At 41.2% G+C, this 14,863-nt stretch overlaps 1 protein-coding gene and 1 long non-coding RNA gene across 23 annotated transcripts in view; one reads left to right on the forward strand and one right to left on the reverse strand.

Annotated features, from left to right (window-relative positions):
* LOC133540740 (uncharacterized) overlaps positions 1–1,041 on the forward strand; it is a 61,206-nt gene extending 60,165 nt beyond the window's left edge. For all 3 annotated transcript variants that reach the window (XR_009803712.1, XR_009803715.1, XR_009803713.1), the window contains one exon: positions 87–1,041. This is a non-coding gene — a long non-coding RNA (uncharacterized LOC133540740). The remainder of the gene's footprint in view (positions 1–86) is intronic.
* lrrc7 (leucine rich repeat containing 7) overlaps positions 1–14,863 on the reverse strand; it is a 334,407-nt gene that overhangs the window by 29,337 nt on the left and 290,207 nt on the right. For 18 of the 20 annotated variants that reach the window (XR_009803708.1, XR_009803707.1, XR_009803709.1 and 15 more), the window contains 2 exons: positions 11,032–11,244; positions 3,809–3,976 (listed from right to left, as the gene is read on the reverse strand). Coding sequence is in view for 16 of the 20 variants with exons in the window: in XM_061883598.1 (XP_061739582.1) it covers positions 3,809–3,976; positions 11,032–11,244 (381 nt within the window). In the remaining 4 variants the exon portion in view is untranslated. The remainder of the gene's footprint in view (positions 1–3,808; positions 3,977–11,031; positions 11,245–14,863) is intronic. The other 2 variants (XM_061883612.1, XM_061883601.1) reach the window with 1 other exon arrangement.

Genomic DNA, 14,863 nt, shown 5'->3' on the forward strand with positions numbered 1-14,863 from the left:
TCACCAATCATATAGTCTAAAGAGACAACAGTATAAAAATGAAACTTGGATATGCTTTAAGAGTAGTCCGTGTTTTGCTTCTACAGAAATCCCTTGCCACAAAGACAGTACTGTCGCTGTTGAGTTGGCAACGCAGGTGAATACCAAGAAAATGGTGTCTTTCCCAACATGGTCTAGGCCGAGCAGGGACTGTGTGAGCGCTGCCTGTGTTCTGTCAATGTCTGCTATACAACGCTACTGAGCATGCGCACATACACAATATTAAACATTTTTGCCGAGAGAAAAATACTTATTGAAAGCGGTTACCTCGTTGACAAGTAAGAAGTGATTTTAAATGATGTATCTTCTGACCAGCAAGCATGTAGACCAGTGGTCCCCAACCTTTTTGTAGCTGTAGCTTGAAAATTTGTCCCACGGACCGGGGTGTGTTTTTTTTTTTTTTTTCATAAAGAAATACAATCATGTGTGCTTACGGACTGTATCCCTGCAGACTTTATTGATCTATATTGATATATAATGTATATAATGGGTTTTTTATGCTGATTTAATAATTTGAAAAAAAAAAAAAATGTTGTTTTTATTTTTTTTTTTATTTCTTGTGCTGCCCGGTGGTTGGAGACCACTGATGTAGACAAATACAGTGTGAGGAAGTTCACATTGTGCAGTATATTAACGGACAGTAAGCATGCAGACAAATACAGCCAGAGGAAGTTCACATTGACAAAAACAATGGTATTGCTCACATTTTCATTTTAATCACCGTTTTACCCTACTAGTAGCTTTTTTGAGGAAGCAGCGAAATTCAACAGAACACTGGCACTGAATAACTGCGGTTCTTTAAGGAAAACGTTAATTTCGGCATGGACTGTGATATTTTGAAGCATCGTCGTTGCGGATACTGGGCCACATTGCAGTATCCCAACATGATAACAACTTCAATCACATCTGGTTAAGACAGGTGAAGGTGAGACAATAATAACATTGTATTGAGGAATTTCAATCTATACGACTATCCAAGCTACACTGACTACACTTAGTAATTTCTTATTGTTCTATGACAATATACAAATAAATGGTTTCTAATATGTAGGAGTGTACTCACTTTTGTGAGATATACTATACATACTGTACGTAACCGCATTCCCTTGATTTTGCCTGTGTATTACTGTAATCCAATCACTCTGAAGCCTCACTTCAGTGCAAGTGTGAATACCAACTATACCACCGCATCGATACAGCGGTTATGATGTCACCAAATGCAATCATAACCAGCCGAAAGTCAGCAAACCCAACAGAAAGAAATGACCCAAAAAAATAACAGTTCACTGTAAACCCAGAAGTGAAAATACAGTATTTTTTTTAACATAAGGGTTGTGTTGCTCATTACACGTCTTTAGCTATTTGTAAAATTGTCATGTAATATACATCCCTTTTGTTACATCTCTGCTAGTAGAAGTCCACCATTACCAAACAAAGGCCCTTAAAGCATGTATAATGTTGTTTTATGTCATGTGTGAGCTTTGTCACGCAACGTAGACGTAACATACATGGCTAGGGATGTAACGGTCAACATTTTTAGCCACCGATTCCGATCTGATTTTTTGGCCTCAGATCCGATCCATTTTCTAGTTCCAATGCGATACTTTGACTATAGATTATAGAGAGTTAAGTTTTTTTTTTAATCGCAAGTAACCAAAGTAAACACAGTAACATATTTTTTCAAAGCTTATCTTATTAAATTTAGAATGTCCTATTGTTGTTGTAAATCAGATGATGTAATCCATGTGTAGTTTTTGAATGCTATATACAAGTTTTTTTTAACAGAATAATGTGGCTAGAGCACAATGCCTAAACAAAAGCAAAAACTACTATTGGCTTCTATTTAAATCATGTGGATTATGCCCTAAAGCCTTGCTGTATCCCAATACTTATTCCCTGTGTTTGTAAACACTAACAAAAACACCCAAAAATTATTTTGTAATAATAAGAACAAGATTTTTTTTTTAATGTAATCATTTTAGTATTGTTTATACTGTATTCCGATACTATATTTGGTATCGGTAGTATTGACATCCAGATCGATCACACCTACTTTACATTGAAGCTTTAGCTTTTAGCTTCTTGTGTAGTCCTGTGTATGTGCGAGTGTAACAAGCTTAATCCATTCCTTTAGTGTGTGTAGCATGCTTAATCGTTTCCTTTAGTACTCCAGTGATAATGATTTATGGAAGAAACTCAGTTTAGTGGCTGCCATGGTGATGAGGATTAGCATCTCAGAAGTGGCTTCAAACTGTTTTTGAATTTGCTTGCAAATTCGAGTTGTTCTAGCAAGACAAGCAACCTCCTGGAATTCACGCAACTCCTGCATGTGTGTAACAAGAAATCCAAAAATGTAATTGTGTCCATGAGCGTACATCCCTTTTGAAAAAATCTTTCATGTGAGTACAGTTGCGCCACGATTTGGATATCGACCTTCGACGCCGTATTGAAGCGCAGATTTATGCATATGTACATTATGCTTACATTTAGTCCGCTGACAAAAAATAAACGTGGACAAAAAATAAAAGTGAACGCTAACCTAATTGCACTAAAGTGTGTACTAAATATATTTTAAAATATTTTTGTATGGACAAGAGGATCGCACCCAAGAAGTATTTGTCATCAGTACAGTATACCCCGCAGTCACATTTTAACCAGTTATTACAATTGTCCCGATTGTGTTTGTTTAATAATCCTTAGCTACTTAATACTGACTGACTAGTCACTATTATCTGATTTTGCAATAAGAGTGTAAAAGTACGTCACGCTTAAAGTTAGAAATAAAGATCCACAAAAATGGTTGACATTGACATAGAAAACCGATGCCTGTGACTATTGTGGGTTTGTAAGTTTACATAATGCTAAGATGTGTATGAGATAACTTAGTTGTTGCCACCATAAACATTGACCTAAAGCACGGATGTCAAAGTCAAGGCCCGCAGGCTACATCCGGCCTGCAAATTAATTATCTATGGGTGATAATTTATTAGTATTAGAACCGGCCCCCAGGCCACACCCGCCTGCTGCTGTTTTGCATGCACCAATACTCCATCAGTCATAAAATGGTGTCCCACAGTAAATTTTGGGGGTCCCACTTTTTTGTAAGCGTTTTGAACACAAATGATAAAGGTTTGCATTACCCTGTTGTAATCAGTCCATCAGTCATGAAATGGTGTCCCACAGTAAATTTTGGGGGTCCCACTTTTTTGTAAGCGTTTTGAAAACAAATGATAAAGTTTGCATTACCCTGTTGTATCTCACATTCTATATTGTGTTTTGGAAAAGGTTGTTGTAAACATTACTTGATTCGTTCAAAAAAATAATACAAAAGAAAACACATTTTTATGCATATGTACATTTATATTCAGTTACAAACATTCCTCACTTTCTTTGTTTCTTTCATGGATCTAAACTTTACCGCTACCAGTATTTTTTGTAAATATTTTTATTGTAATATTTTCAGAATGTGTTTGTTCTATTTTTGGCCTAAGTAAGACAAAGATAACGATCTGAAGTTGTCTTTATGTTTTAGTTTTAATGCCATGATTCTAGTAGTTCAGCCCGCGTGTGCACAGATTTTCCTCCATGCGGCCCCTTAGCTAAAATGAGTTTGACACCCCTGACCTAAAGGCTAGCTGAAATAAATGTGATTTTGAATTGGCTGACCATTATTTAACTTTAGTCATTAACAGTGCAACAGTTCTTTATTATCTATACGCATTCATACAGTAAAGTACCAAGGGCGTACTCTTTTGATTGATATACTCACAGCAATAGCAGATGGAGGAGATGGTAGTGGCAGCCAGCGGCCAGCAGGGGGCTCATGCTTAGTGTTATTGTAAACGTTAAAGTTCAAAGTGCCGCTGCGCCCCTGGCCGTGACCCCCGCCCTGACAGAGCATGCCCAGCGTGAGAGTATTGTGCTTTAGGACACCACTCTGATTGGAGAAGACAACATCACGTAACATGGGTGAATGGAGAAAGATGGGGGGGAGCAGATTAGAGCATGGTGAGGACACACTGAGCTGTACAAACATCAACAACACTGATAAGAAACACAGAGATAGTGCAGTTGCTGAAAGCACAGAAAAATGTTAGCCTGGGTTCAGTGATACAAACAGTGAATATTGTGTCATACATGCAACGATTGGTGGACAATGTAATTTGCTGCTTAAGGTAGATGTTGTTATCTTGCAATTCTGAAGTCAGGATTATCTCATCAAATCATCTCCCTTGTACTGCATAAAAGAATGATAAATTAGTTGGATAGAATAATAAACTCTGACTGAAACTTTAAGCTGTCCACTTTTTTTTTTATACAATTTTAGACATAGATACAAACGAAGAACAGGTAAGCCACAGAAAAAGAAAATTTGGGGCATAAATAGAAAAGGTACAACTAATTATTGGAGCAACCTCCTAAAAATCAAGGGAAACTTACTGATGAACACAAATTACAATATTCATATATCATCAAGAAGTTGGAAATTATTTATATAATCACTTCAATAGTTAATGTTGGCTCACTATTTGGAATGGTCATGTAACTGTCAAACATCTTCCACGCTGTTATATCTCTAAGCCTACTGACAAGCACAAGTGTTTACTTTTTCACACTAACAAAAGGGAGCCTTCATGTCAAAATTATCTTTAACAAAGCAATTGTATTTTAAATAAATCCCCGCTATTTGCCAGCAATACTTTACAAAATCTTTAGCAAGCTGTGAAACAACACTTAAGTGGCCATTAAAAAGCCCTAAAAATGCCTATTTTTGATACCCCAGGGGTCTCAAACCACACCCCTGAGGCCCAAATTTTGTGACACTCTGCCTAATTTCTGAAATGGATGTAATGACATCCCAGGCACCCTGGGTGACTAAAAGTCAAATATATTATGTCAATCTTGAATCCTACTTGAAAAAAACAAAACAATTTCCTTTAAGTTAAAGTACCAATGATTGTCACACACACACACACTAAGTGTGGTGAAATGTGTCTTCTGCATTGACCCATCCCCTTGATCACCCCCTGGGAAGTGAGGGGAACAGTGGGCAGCAGCTGTGCCACGCCCGGGAATCTTTTATGGATATTTAACCCGCAATTCCAAGCCTTGATGCTGAGTGCCAAGCAGGGAGGCAGTGGGTCCCATTTTTTTATAGTCTTTGGTATGACTTGGCCGGGGTTTGAACTCACAACCTACCGATCTCAGGGCGGACACTCTAACCACTAGGCCACTGAGTAGGTCAAGTAGGTTAGGTTAGGCAAGCTGAAGTGCTTCCTCGGTATCTTAACAGTCTCGAAATATATATATATTTTTACATTAAAAGTTACATTGATCAGTAGAAACTCACCACCTGGTGGTGAGTTGGCTGCGATGGTGGGGGGGATGCCGGACCGGCCTGGCAGACCCAAACGCATTGTGAGGATCTGCTGGGAACGACTGGCAGAGTCTCCTGTCAGAGAAAGTTTCAATTCCCACTTCCGGAAGAACTTCGAACATGTCACGAGGGAGGTGCTGGACATTGAGTCCGTCCGAGTGGACCATGTTCCGCACCTCTATTGTCGAAGCGGCTGATCGGAGCTGTGGCCGCAAGGTAGTGGGTGCCTGTCGGGGCGGCAATCCTAAAACCCCTTGGTGGACACCAGCGTTGAGGGATGCCGTCAAGCTGAAGAAGGAGTCCTATCGGGTCCTTTTGGCTCATAGGACTCCGGAGGCAGTGGACAGGTACCAACAGGCCAAGCGGTGTGCGGCTTCAGCGGTCGCTGAGGCAAAAACTCGGACATGGGAGGAGTTCGGGGAAGCCATGGAAAACGACTTCCGGACGGCTTCGAAGCGATTCTGGACCACCGTCCGCCGCCTCAGGAAGGGGATGCAGTGCACTATCAACACCGTGTATGGTGCGGATGGTGTTCTGCTGACCTCAACTGCGGATGTTGTGGATAGGTGGAAGGAATACTTCGAAGACCTCCTCAAACCCACCAACACGTCTTCCTATGAGGAATCAGTGCCTGGGGAATCTGTGGTGGACTCTCCTATTTCTGGGGCTGAGGTCGCTGAGGAAGTTAAAAAGCTCCTCGGTGGCAAGGCCCCGGGGGTGGACGAGATCCGCCCGGAGTTCCTTAAGGCTCTGGATGCTGTGGGGCTGTCTTGGTTGACAAGACTCTGCAGCATCGCGTGGACATCGGGGGCGGAACCTCTGGATTGGCAGACCGGAGGGTGTGTTCCAACTATCGTGGGATCACACTCCTCAGCCTTCCCGGTAAGGTTTATTCAGGTGTACTGGAGAGGAGGCTACGCCGGATAGTCGAACCTCGGATTCAGGAGGAACAGTGTGGTTTTCGTCCTGGTCGTGGAACTGTGGACCAGCTCTATACTCTCGGCAGGGTTCTTGAGGGTGCATGGGAGTTTGCCCAACCAGTCTACATGTGCTTTGTGGACCTGGAGAAGGCATTCGACCGTGTCCCTCGGGAAGTCCTGTGGGGAGTGCTCAGAGAATACGGGGTATCGGACTGTGTTATTGTGGCGGTCCGCTCCCTGTACGATCAGTGCCAGAGCTTGGTCCGCATTGCCGGCAGTAAGTCGAACACATTTCCAGTGAGGGTTGGACTCCGCCAAGGCTGTCCTTTGTCACCGATTCTGTTCATAACTTTTATGGACAGAATTTCTAGGCGCAGTCAAGGCGTTGAGGGGTTCCGGTTTGGTGACCGCAGGATTAGGTCTCTGCTTTTTGCAGATGATGTGGTCCTGATGGCTTCATCTGACCGGGATCTTCAGCTCTCACTGGATCGGTTTGCAGCCGAGTGTGAAGCGACCGGAATGAGAATCAGCACCTCCAAGTCCGAGTCCATGGTTCTCGCCCGGAAAAGGGTGGAGTGCCATCTCCGGGTTGGGGAGGAGCCCCTGCCCCAAGTGGAGGAGTTCAAGTACCTAGGAGTCTTGTTCACGAGTGGAGGAAGAGTGGATCGTGAGATCGACAGGCGGATCAGTGCAACGTCTTCAGTAATGCGGACGTTGTACCGATCCGTTGTGGTGAAGAAGGAGCTGAGCCGGAAGGCAAAGCTCTCAATTTACCGGTCGATCTACGTTCCCATCCTCACCTATGGTCATGAGCTTTGGGTCATGACCGAAAGGATAAGATCACGGGTACAAGCGGCCGAAATGAGTTTCCTCCGCCGTGTGGCGGGGCTCTCCCTTAGAGATAGGGTGAGAAGCTCTGCCATCCGGGAGGAGCTCAAAGTAAAGCCGCTGCTCCTCCACATCGAGAGGAGCCAGATGAGGTGGTTCGGGCATCTGGTCAGGATGCCACCCGAACGCCTCCCTAGGGAGGCGTCCAACCGGTAGGAGGCCACGGGGAAGACCCAGGACACGTGGGGAAGACTATGTCTCTCGGCTGGCCTGGGAACGCCTCGGGATCCCCCGGGAAGAGCTAGACGAAGTGGCTGGGGAAAGGGAAGTCTGGGTTTCCCTGCTTAGGCTGTTGCCCCCGCGACCCGACCTCGGATAAGCGGAAGAAGATGGATGGATGTTACATTGATTTTATAATGACTTAAAGCCAACCATAGGTCAGGGTTACTACATTGATTGATTGATTAATTGAAACTTTTATTAGTAGATTGCACAGTTCAGTACATATTCCGTACAATTGACCACTAAATGGTAACACCCGAATAAGTTTTTCAACTTATTTAACTCGGGGTCCACGTTAATCAATTTATGGTATAGCTGATGGTAAAAGTAGTTAATACATTCAGTCATATGGTTGAAACATGATTCTGAAGTGAATACTTAGCATGGCTTATAGCAGGGGTGTCCAAAGTGTGGGTGTCCATTTGCGACCTGCAGTTCAAGTTTTTTTTGCCTGTGGCATATTGTCAAAATAAAATCAGACAAAAAAACAACAGTAAAAATGTAAGCACAATAGGCAAATATGGTAGCTAATTTTAATACTAATAATTAATACAAAGCAGACGCATTGTTTTGTTGCACATTTATGTCCTTTTTAGATTCTTCTTTTTCCTTTTTTTTTTTTTTTACAAAATGAAATATCAAAACGGCCCCCGGATGCTATGACATGTCAGTGTGGGGTCCTTTGTGGAAAAAGTTCGGACACCCTGGCCTATAGCCTCACTCATACAGCGATCCCCAGGTAAAATGAGTTTTAGACCCCTGCTCTAAACCCTTAATCTTAAGAAACAATTATAGGCATACAAAATACTGTACTGTATTTAAAAAGCATTAATGATGATTTTTCCTCCATTCCTCTTTTTTGACTTATAAATGTTGCGGTATACAATGCCAAGCCTTAAAATAAAACTAATTGCATTTGGGCATAAGCTTGCAGAGTTTTGGATGCGAAAGTTTGCAGGGTTTTGCAGTCTTTTTTTTTTCTTTTTACTGAGGGCCATTTGTGATGTCAAAGATCGACGACAGTATTTATGTGGTCAGTATTGGACATCCTGTGTTGGCAAGCCTCCTCCTCCTTGCTGACCTATGGCTGATTACAAAAATAAATACAAATAAAATATACTAAAAACTGAAATGAATGTTTTTTTCAAAAATACATTTACATACAATTACGCATTGCTAAAATACATTGATTCTAACTAAAATAGTAAATAAATGATAATAACAATAACTTAAATGTAAATAAAATAAACTGTCGATACATTTTATTTGCATATGAAAATAAAGCTTCATCACTTTAGTCATAATTTTTGCGCTTAAGAAGTGTTGTCTGTCTATCTGTGTTGGCCCTGCGATAAGTTGGTGACTTGTCTAGGGTGTACTCCGCCTTCCCCCCGAATGCAGCTGAGATAGGCTCCAGCACCCCCGCTACCCCGAAAGGGACAAGCAGTAAAAAATGGATGGGGGAAACTCCTCTATGACTTTAGCTCCAGACTAGAGATACGCGGTTTGCGGTCTCATCCGCGGAGTCCGCGGCTAAACCGCGGGTCGGGCGGTTGACATGACGAAAAAATAGAACTTAATTAGATTCGGGAAGGTGGCGGTTGAACCATCCGGAAATATTTTATATGCATGGTTCAGGCGCCAGCGCCCCCTGCGACCCCGAAAGGGAATAAGCGGTAGAAAATGGATGGATGGATGGGTTCTGTGATTGGTATCCTTTGCCCTTGAAAGTGCCATTTAAAACCTGTGTCATAAAGCGAAGAAGGCAATAAGAGACACTATTATTCTCCTGAATGACGGCCGGTAGTCACTCAGGTAATAAGTATTTAGGTGTGCTATGAAGCCTTTGGCTTTGTCGCCTACTACAACATGTACGATCTGCTTGTCAGTCCAGCATCATGTTGTGTGTGGCTTCCGCAGCAACACGCACACGACTGCAAGGCATACTGGGTGACACAGAGTACACTAATGGTTGTGACATAAACAATTTTAACACTCTTAGTAATATGCGCCACGCTTTGAAGCCACACCAATTAAGAACGACGAACACATTTCGGGAGAACATCCTCACAGTAACACAACATAAACGCAACACAACAAACACCCATAATCTTTTGTATTCATGACACTTCCGGACTATTTTATACACCCCGCTAGCAGCAAACCCTCCCCACCGGGGTTGGGGGTGCGGGGGGTAAAATATATTCAGGAAGTTTCACGGATACAAAGGATTATGGGTATTTGTTGTGTTGCGTTTATGTTGTGTTACTGTGAGGATGTTCTCCCGAAATGTGTTTGTCAATCTTGTATTGTGTGGCTTCACAGCGTGGCGCATATTAGTAAGTGTTAAAGTTGTTTATATCACAACCATCAGTGTACTCTGTATCACCCAGTATGCCTTTCAATCTTGAACGTGTAATTGCGGAAGCTGCACACAACATGTTGCCGGTCTAACAATCGGTTTTTACAAGTTGTTGAAGGTGTCTAAGGCAATGGCTTCACAGCACGCCCACATTCTTGTAATCATGATGAATGCTATTGGATAGTCGTGGGAACGTTAGTGGTTTCAATTGTCATCATTACTCTGTGAAACAGGTTTAAGTAGCTCTGTGAGTGGTAAAGGCAGCCAACGACTGCTGTATTTCAGCGGGCGGTTGGCAGGCGGGTACGGTCCTGTTTAAATGTTGGTTTGGGCGGATGGCGGGTGGATGAAATAATTGCCTAGCCGCGCATCTCTACTCCAGGCCTTTTCCGTGTGTGTGATATTGTCATTACTGACACAGGTTGTGGATAAGTGTATTACAACTGAGTATTGCTGCGGCCCATACAGACCACAGCTGAAAAACATATTTTTTGGCAGCCCTCTAAGGCGGCATTCGCTCTATGGTTAAGAGACACTAAACTAGACCAAAAGGAGGTGAATCATCATAGGTCCCCTTTAAAAATTTGCAGTTATAACACAAGTCTTGTCTAAGCCTCTTCCTTCAGGACAATATTGAGTGAAGTGACCTATGCGACGGCACCCTCTACTGGACTCATAGCTGCATCACTCATTTACTCTCAGATGATATTGCCACAAAACCATCCATCCATCCATTTTCTAACTTTCTATTTAATTTACTACAACAACTATTAGCCTACAATGTCGAATCGTAAAGAGGCATGGAATCAACTGGATAAATAATGGATTAAAACAACCCGTAGGCTTACTTTAAATGTTCTTACCTATGTGACTTTTTGTAGTACTCAGTATTCTTAGTGAGTGTATTTTTAATATAAACTGGTATCAAATCAAGCAATCAAAATGATAAAATATATGTAGTTTTCACAATGTATGCATTGTTGGCATATATCTCAACATGCGATTTATTTCGCACATGTTCACAGTAGTGAGTGTGCAGTATTTTGTGCTGACAGGAAGTGAGAGTGTGGAGTGGACACACACATGCAGCCGGACAAATATCTTGTCAACCCTATAACACAAACAACGTACATAGATACAGACATGGAGGGCTTCTATGTGTCGTGTATGCTCTGTGTGCATATGAGTGTGACTTCCCTCGTGCGCACATCCTTTCTACATACCCTGTCCAGGCGCTTGGCCTCTATGTGCCTGAGCAGCTGTTGTCTCCAATCTGCAGGCATCTTGGACGTGATGTCTTCAGGCTTCTGCTGTACCACAGGTCTTACTTTGATGGTGTCATCTAAAGGCTTCTCTGGGCAGGTTGCCAGAGTGTAGTCGGGAGGCATCTTCTCCAGCAGGGCGGCCATAGTGGGACGAGCTGACACCGGACGTGCCTGATGGTCAAACAACAGGGAAAAGCTTACCAAAGATGTTGTTATGAGTACATTATCGTTTCCATATTTAAGTATAGTAAAGGTGTATAAGAAACTGATCCACTAAGCTCCTGCGCCGAGGATTGCATCTCTTAAATGAGAAAACTAGTGAGAGGCAATTGATTTACAGCAGGGGCGTCAAACTCATTTTAGATTGGGGGCCACATGGAGGAAAATCTACTCCTAAGTGGTCCGGACTGGTAAAATCAACATCACGATAACTTAAAAATAAAGACCACTTCAGATTGTTTTCATTGTTTAAAAACAGAACAAGCACACTCTGAAAATGTACAAATCATAAAGTTTTTTTTTTTTTTTTACACTTACATGCCGGATAAAACCTGTTTGTTTCCTATCTGTATTTGTCATTATTTATACTTTCTGAATACATTATGTGATAATGTTCATCAGTCAACTCATTGGTGTTAATTTTCAATCTATCAAGATAAAAAAAATTACCAAAATCAAATAACAGGATGTCATTTATGTAGTTTGCTAATTTTGCCTTGACTAACATCATGTGGTTTATTATTTTTTTTTACATATGTACCATCATCTACAAAAAATTGCTAGTGCGACATCTAGTGGACACATTTAAAACAGCGGTTTCTTTCATTCAAAAATCTTGGTTCATTTTTATACTTAGCAAACGCATCCCGCGGGCCGAATAAAACCTGTTTGTACGTTTGACATCCATGATTTAGAGCAGTGGTCCCCAACCACCGGGCCGTGGCCCGATTGGTACCGGGCCACAGAAGATTTTTTTATTCATTTTTATTTAAAAAAATAAATAAATAAATAAAAAAAATAAAAAAATATATTTCTTTAATAAATCAACATAAAAAAACAATATAAACTTACAATTAGTGCACCAACCACAAAAACCTCCCTTTTTCATGACAAAAACGTCCCTTTTTCATGACAAAGAAGAAAAAGAAAAAAAAAGGATTTCCCCCCCCGGGCCGCGGGACAAATTATTAAGCGTTGATCGGTCCGCGAAAACAAAAAGGTTGGGGACCACTGATTTAGAGTGTCTGCCGTTATGTAGTTTCAAAATATATGCTGATTATCAGAACGGCCACAATATGGGGAGGAGAATTTGCAAATATAATCATTCTGCACACGCAATATTTACCATATTTAGCACGTTTGAAACGCGTGTGCAAACTGGCACAGCTAGGCACAAATGTGGCACAAATGGATATAAGAAAGGAGGGGATCACACAGCAAAGACAGATGACGGAGAGAAAATACTCCATCCTACTGTACGTGTGTGTCAATATATATAAAAATAATTTAACTAATTTGTTTTGGTGTCTGCTTGCATTTTTTTTAATAGCAAGTGTCAAAGTTGTTTTCACTGAGGGCCACATCGCAGTTATGTTCGGCCCCAGAGAGCCACTTCTAACAGTGAATACTATTATGACACAATTTTTTTATGCATTTTATAAGTAGATTTTCTTCAAAACTAAAATGTAAAAAAAAATATGGTAAGTTGTATTAATTTCTCCTCAAAATGTAGTGTTTATTACTGTTTATGGAAAAACAGTACTGCTGTTTTTACAGTAAAAAAAAGGCAGATTAGTTGCCAGAATTGTACTGTAAAATTTACATTTGTTTTTTACTGTAAAAAAAAATAAATGCAATTTTAAAGTTTCTGCGATGAGTTGGCGACTTGTCCAGGGCGTACGCCGCCTTCCGCTCGAATGCAGCTGAGATAGGCTCCAGCGACCCCCTGCGACCCTAAAAAAAGGGATAAGCGGTAGGAAATGGATGGATAGAATTTTACAGTTAAATTTTGGCACCTGAGCTGCCAGTTTGTTTTTTTGTTTTTACCGCAAATCAACAACTGCCAAAACGGCACAGTAAAAAAAGTACTGTTTTTTCATTTAGAGAAAATGCTGTAAAGACAACAGTAAATTTCACAATTTTACCATGAAATCTATTACTACATTTACATTGCACAAGTTGATGGATAACTTGCTTTGTAATCATTATCATTAGTATTTGTTTAGATTTTAAAAATGGTTTGAATGTTTGATAATATATTTTTGCATAATCTGACAATATTTAAGTTAACATAATTTGCGATCCCATGGAGTACATTACATATTTTTTCTCCCAAAATAGAAAGAAAGAATACATTTCATAAGAAAAATTACAGTACTTTATTGTGGACTTTACACTTTTGTTATGTTTATATTTTTAGTCATACAAACCTAAATGAAGGAAGAAGTATCAAAGAAGAAAAATAATGCAAAAAAAGGAACAGCAATCTTTAACAAAAGTTCTATAACTTCTGTTTCTTCATACTGTTAACGAGCTGCACACGCTGAAAACGAGTAGCGATGGACGAACTATGAATAATTTGAAAGTTCGAAAACCGATTTCTTTGCATATAAGTAAACACAGACTCAAAGAAATATAACATGTGGAGACAATTTCTGCCGAAACACCCACTTTTCGATGTCCGGTCCCTAAGCCCTTAGGCTCTTAAAACTGTGGCCCTCTTTGTTATGTAGTTGAATAGCCCTGGTCAACCTGATAGTCAACCTGCCGGGGACTATCGCATTGCAAAGAAACAAGCCCAGGTCTCCCACTAATTCAACATTATGGTGATACGTTTTTTTCATGCACTTATTTTTGCTGTATTTAACACACGTGGCCGGCCGGTCAATGAAAATAATGCCTACAGTAGATGCCAAATGTGCGTCATTACAGCGAGATTACTGCGTTTGACTGGAGGATTAAGGAGTGGGGGTATTTTAAATTAACCAGGACTATTTGTAGTGTGCTCAAACAACCACCAGGTGACATCTTTGAGCAATACAGTTTTTTTTCTCTTTCTTTTCTCCTCTTTTTCAGATTTATCAAAACACTTCACATTGAGCATGGGTGTCAAACTCTGGCCCGCGGGCCAAATTTGGCCCGCCGTGTATTTTCATTTGGCCCTTGAGGCAATAATAAATTAACATTAGAGCTGGCCCGCCGGTATTATACAGTGGCAGTGCCGCTGTATCACCGCATTCAACGCTAATTCTCATACTTGCCAACCCCCCCGATTTTTCCAGGAGAATCCCGAATTTCAGTGTCCCCCCCGAAAATCTACCGGGGCAACCATTCTCCGGAATTTCCACCCCGACTACAATATTGGGGGCGTGCCTTAAAAGTACTGCTTTTAGCATCCTCTACAACCTGTCGTCACGTCCGCTTTTCCTCCATACAAACAGCGTGCCAGCCCAGTCACCTAATATATGCGGCTTCTACACTCACACAAGTGCATGCAAGGCATACTTGGTCAACAGCCATACAAGTCACACTGAGGGTGGGCGTATAAACAACTTTAACACTGTTACACCACACTGTGAACCCACACCAAACAAGAATGACAAACACATTTCGGGAGAACATCCGCACCGTAACACGACATAAACACAACAGAACAAATACCCAGAACCCCTTGCAGCACTAACTCTTCAATGACGCTACAAAATACACCTCCGCTACCAACAAAACTCGATTTTGCATGTCACTATAAAGTTATATAAGCCTTGCTTGTCCAATATTCAATGCAAAACCG

This window comes from Nerophis ophidion, linkage group LG22, assembly GCF_033978795.1.
Source record: "Nerophis ophidion isolate RoL-2023_Sa linkage group LG22, RoL_Noph_v1.0, whole genome shotgun sequence".
Classification (NCBI taxonomy): domain Eukaryota; kingdom Metazoa; phylum Chordata; class Actinopteri; order Syngnathiformes; family Syngnathidae; genus Nerophis; species Nerophis ophidion.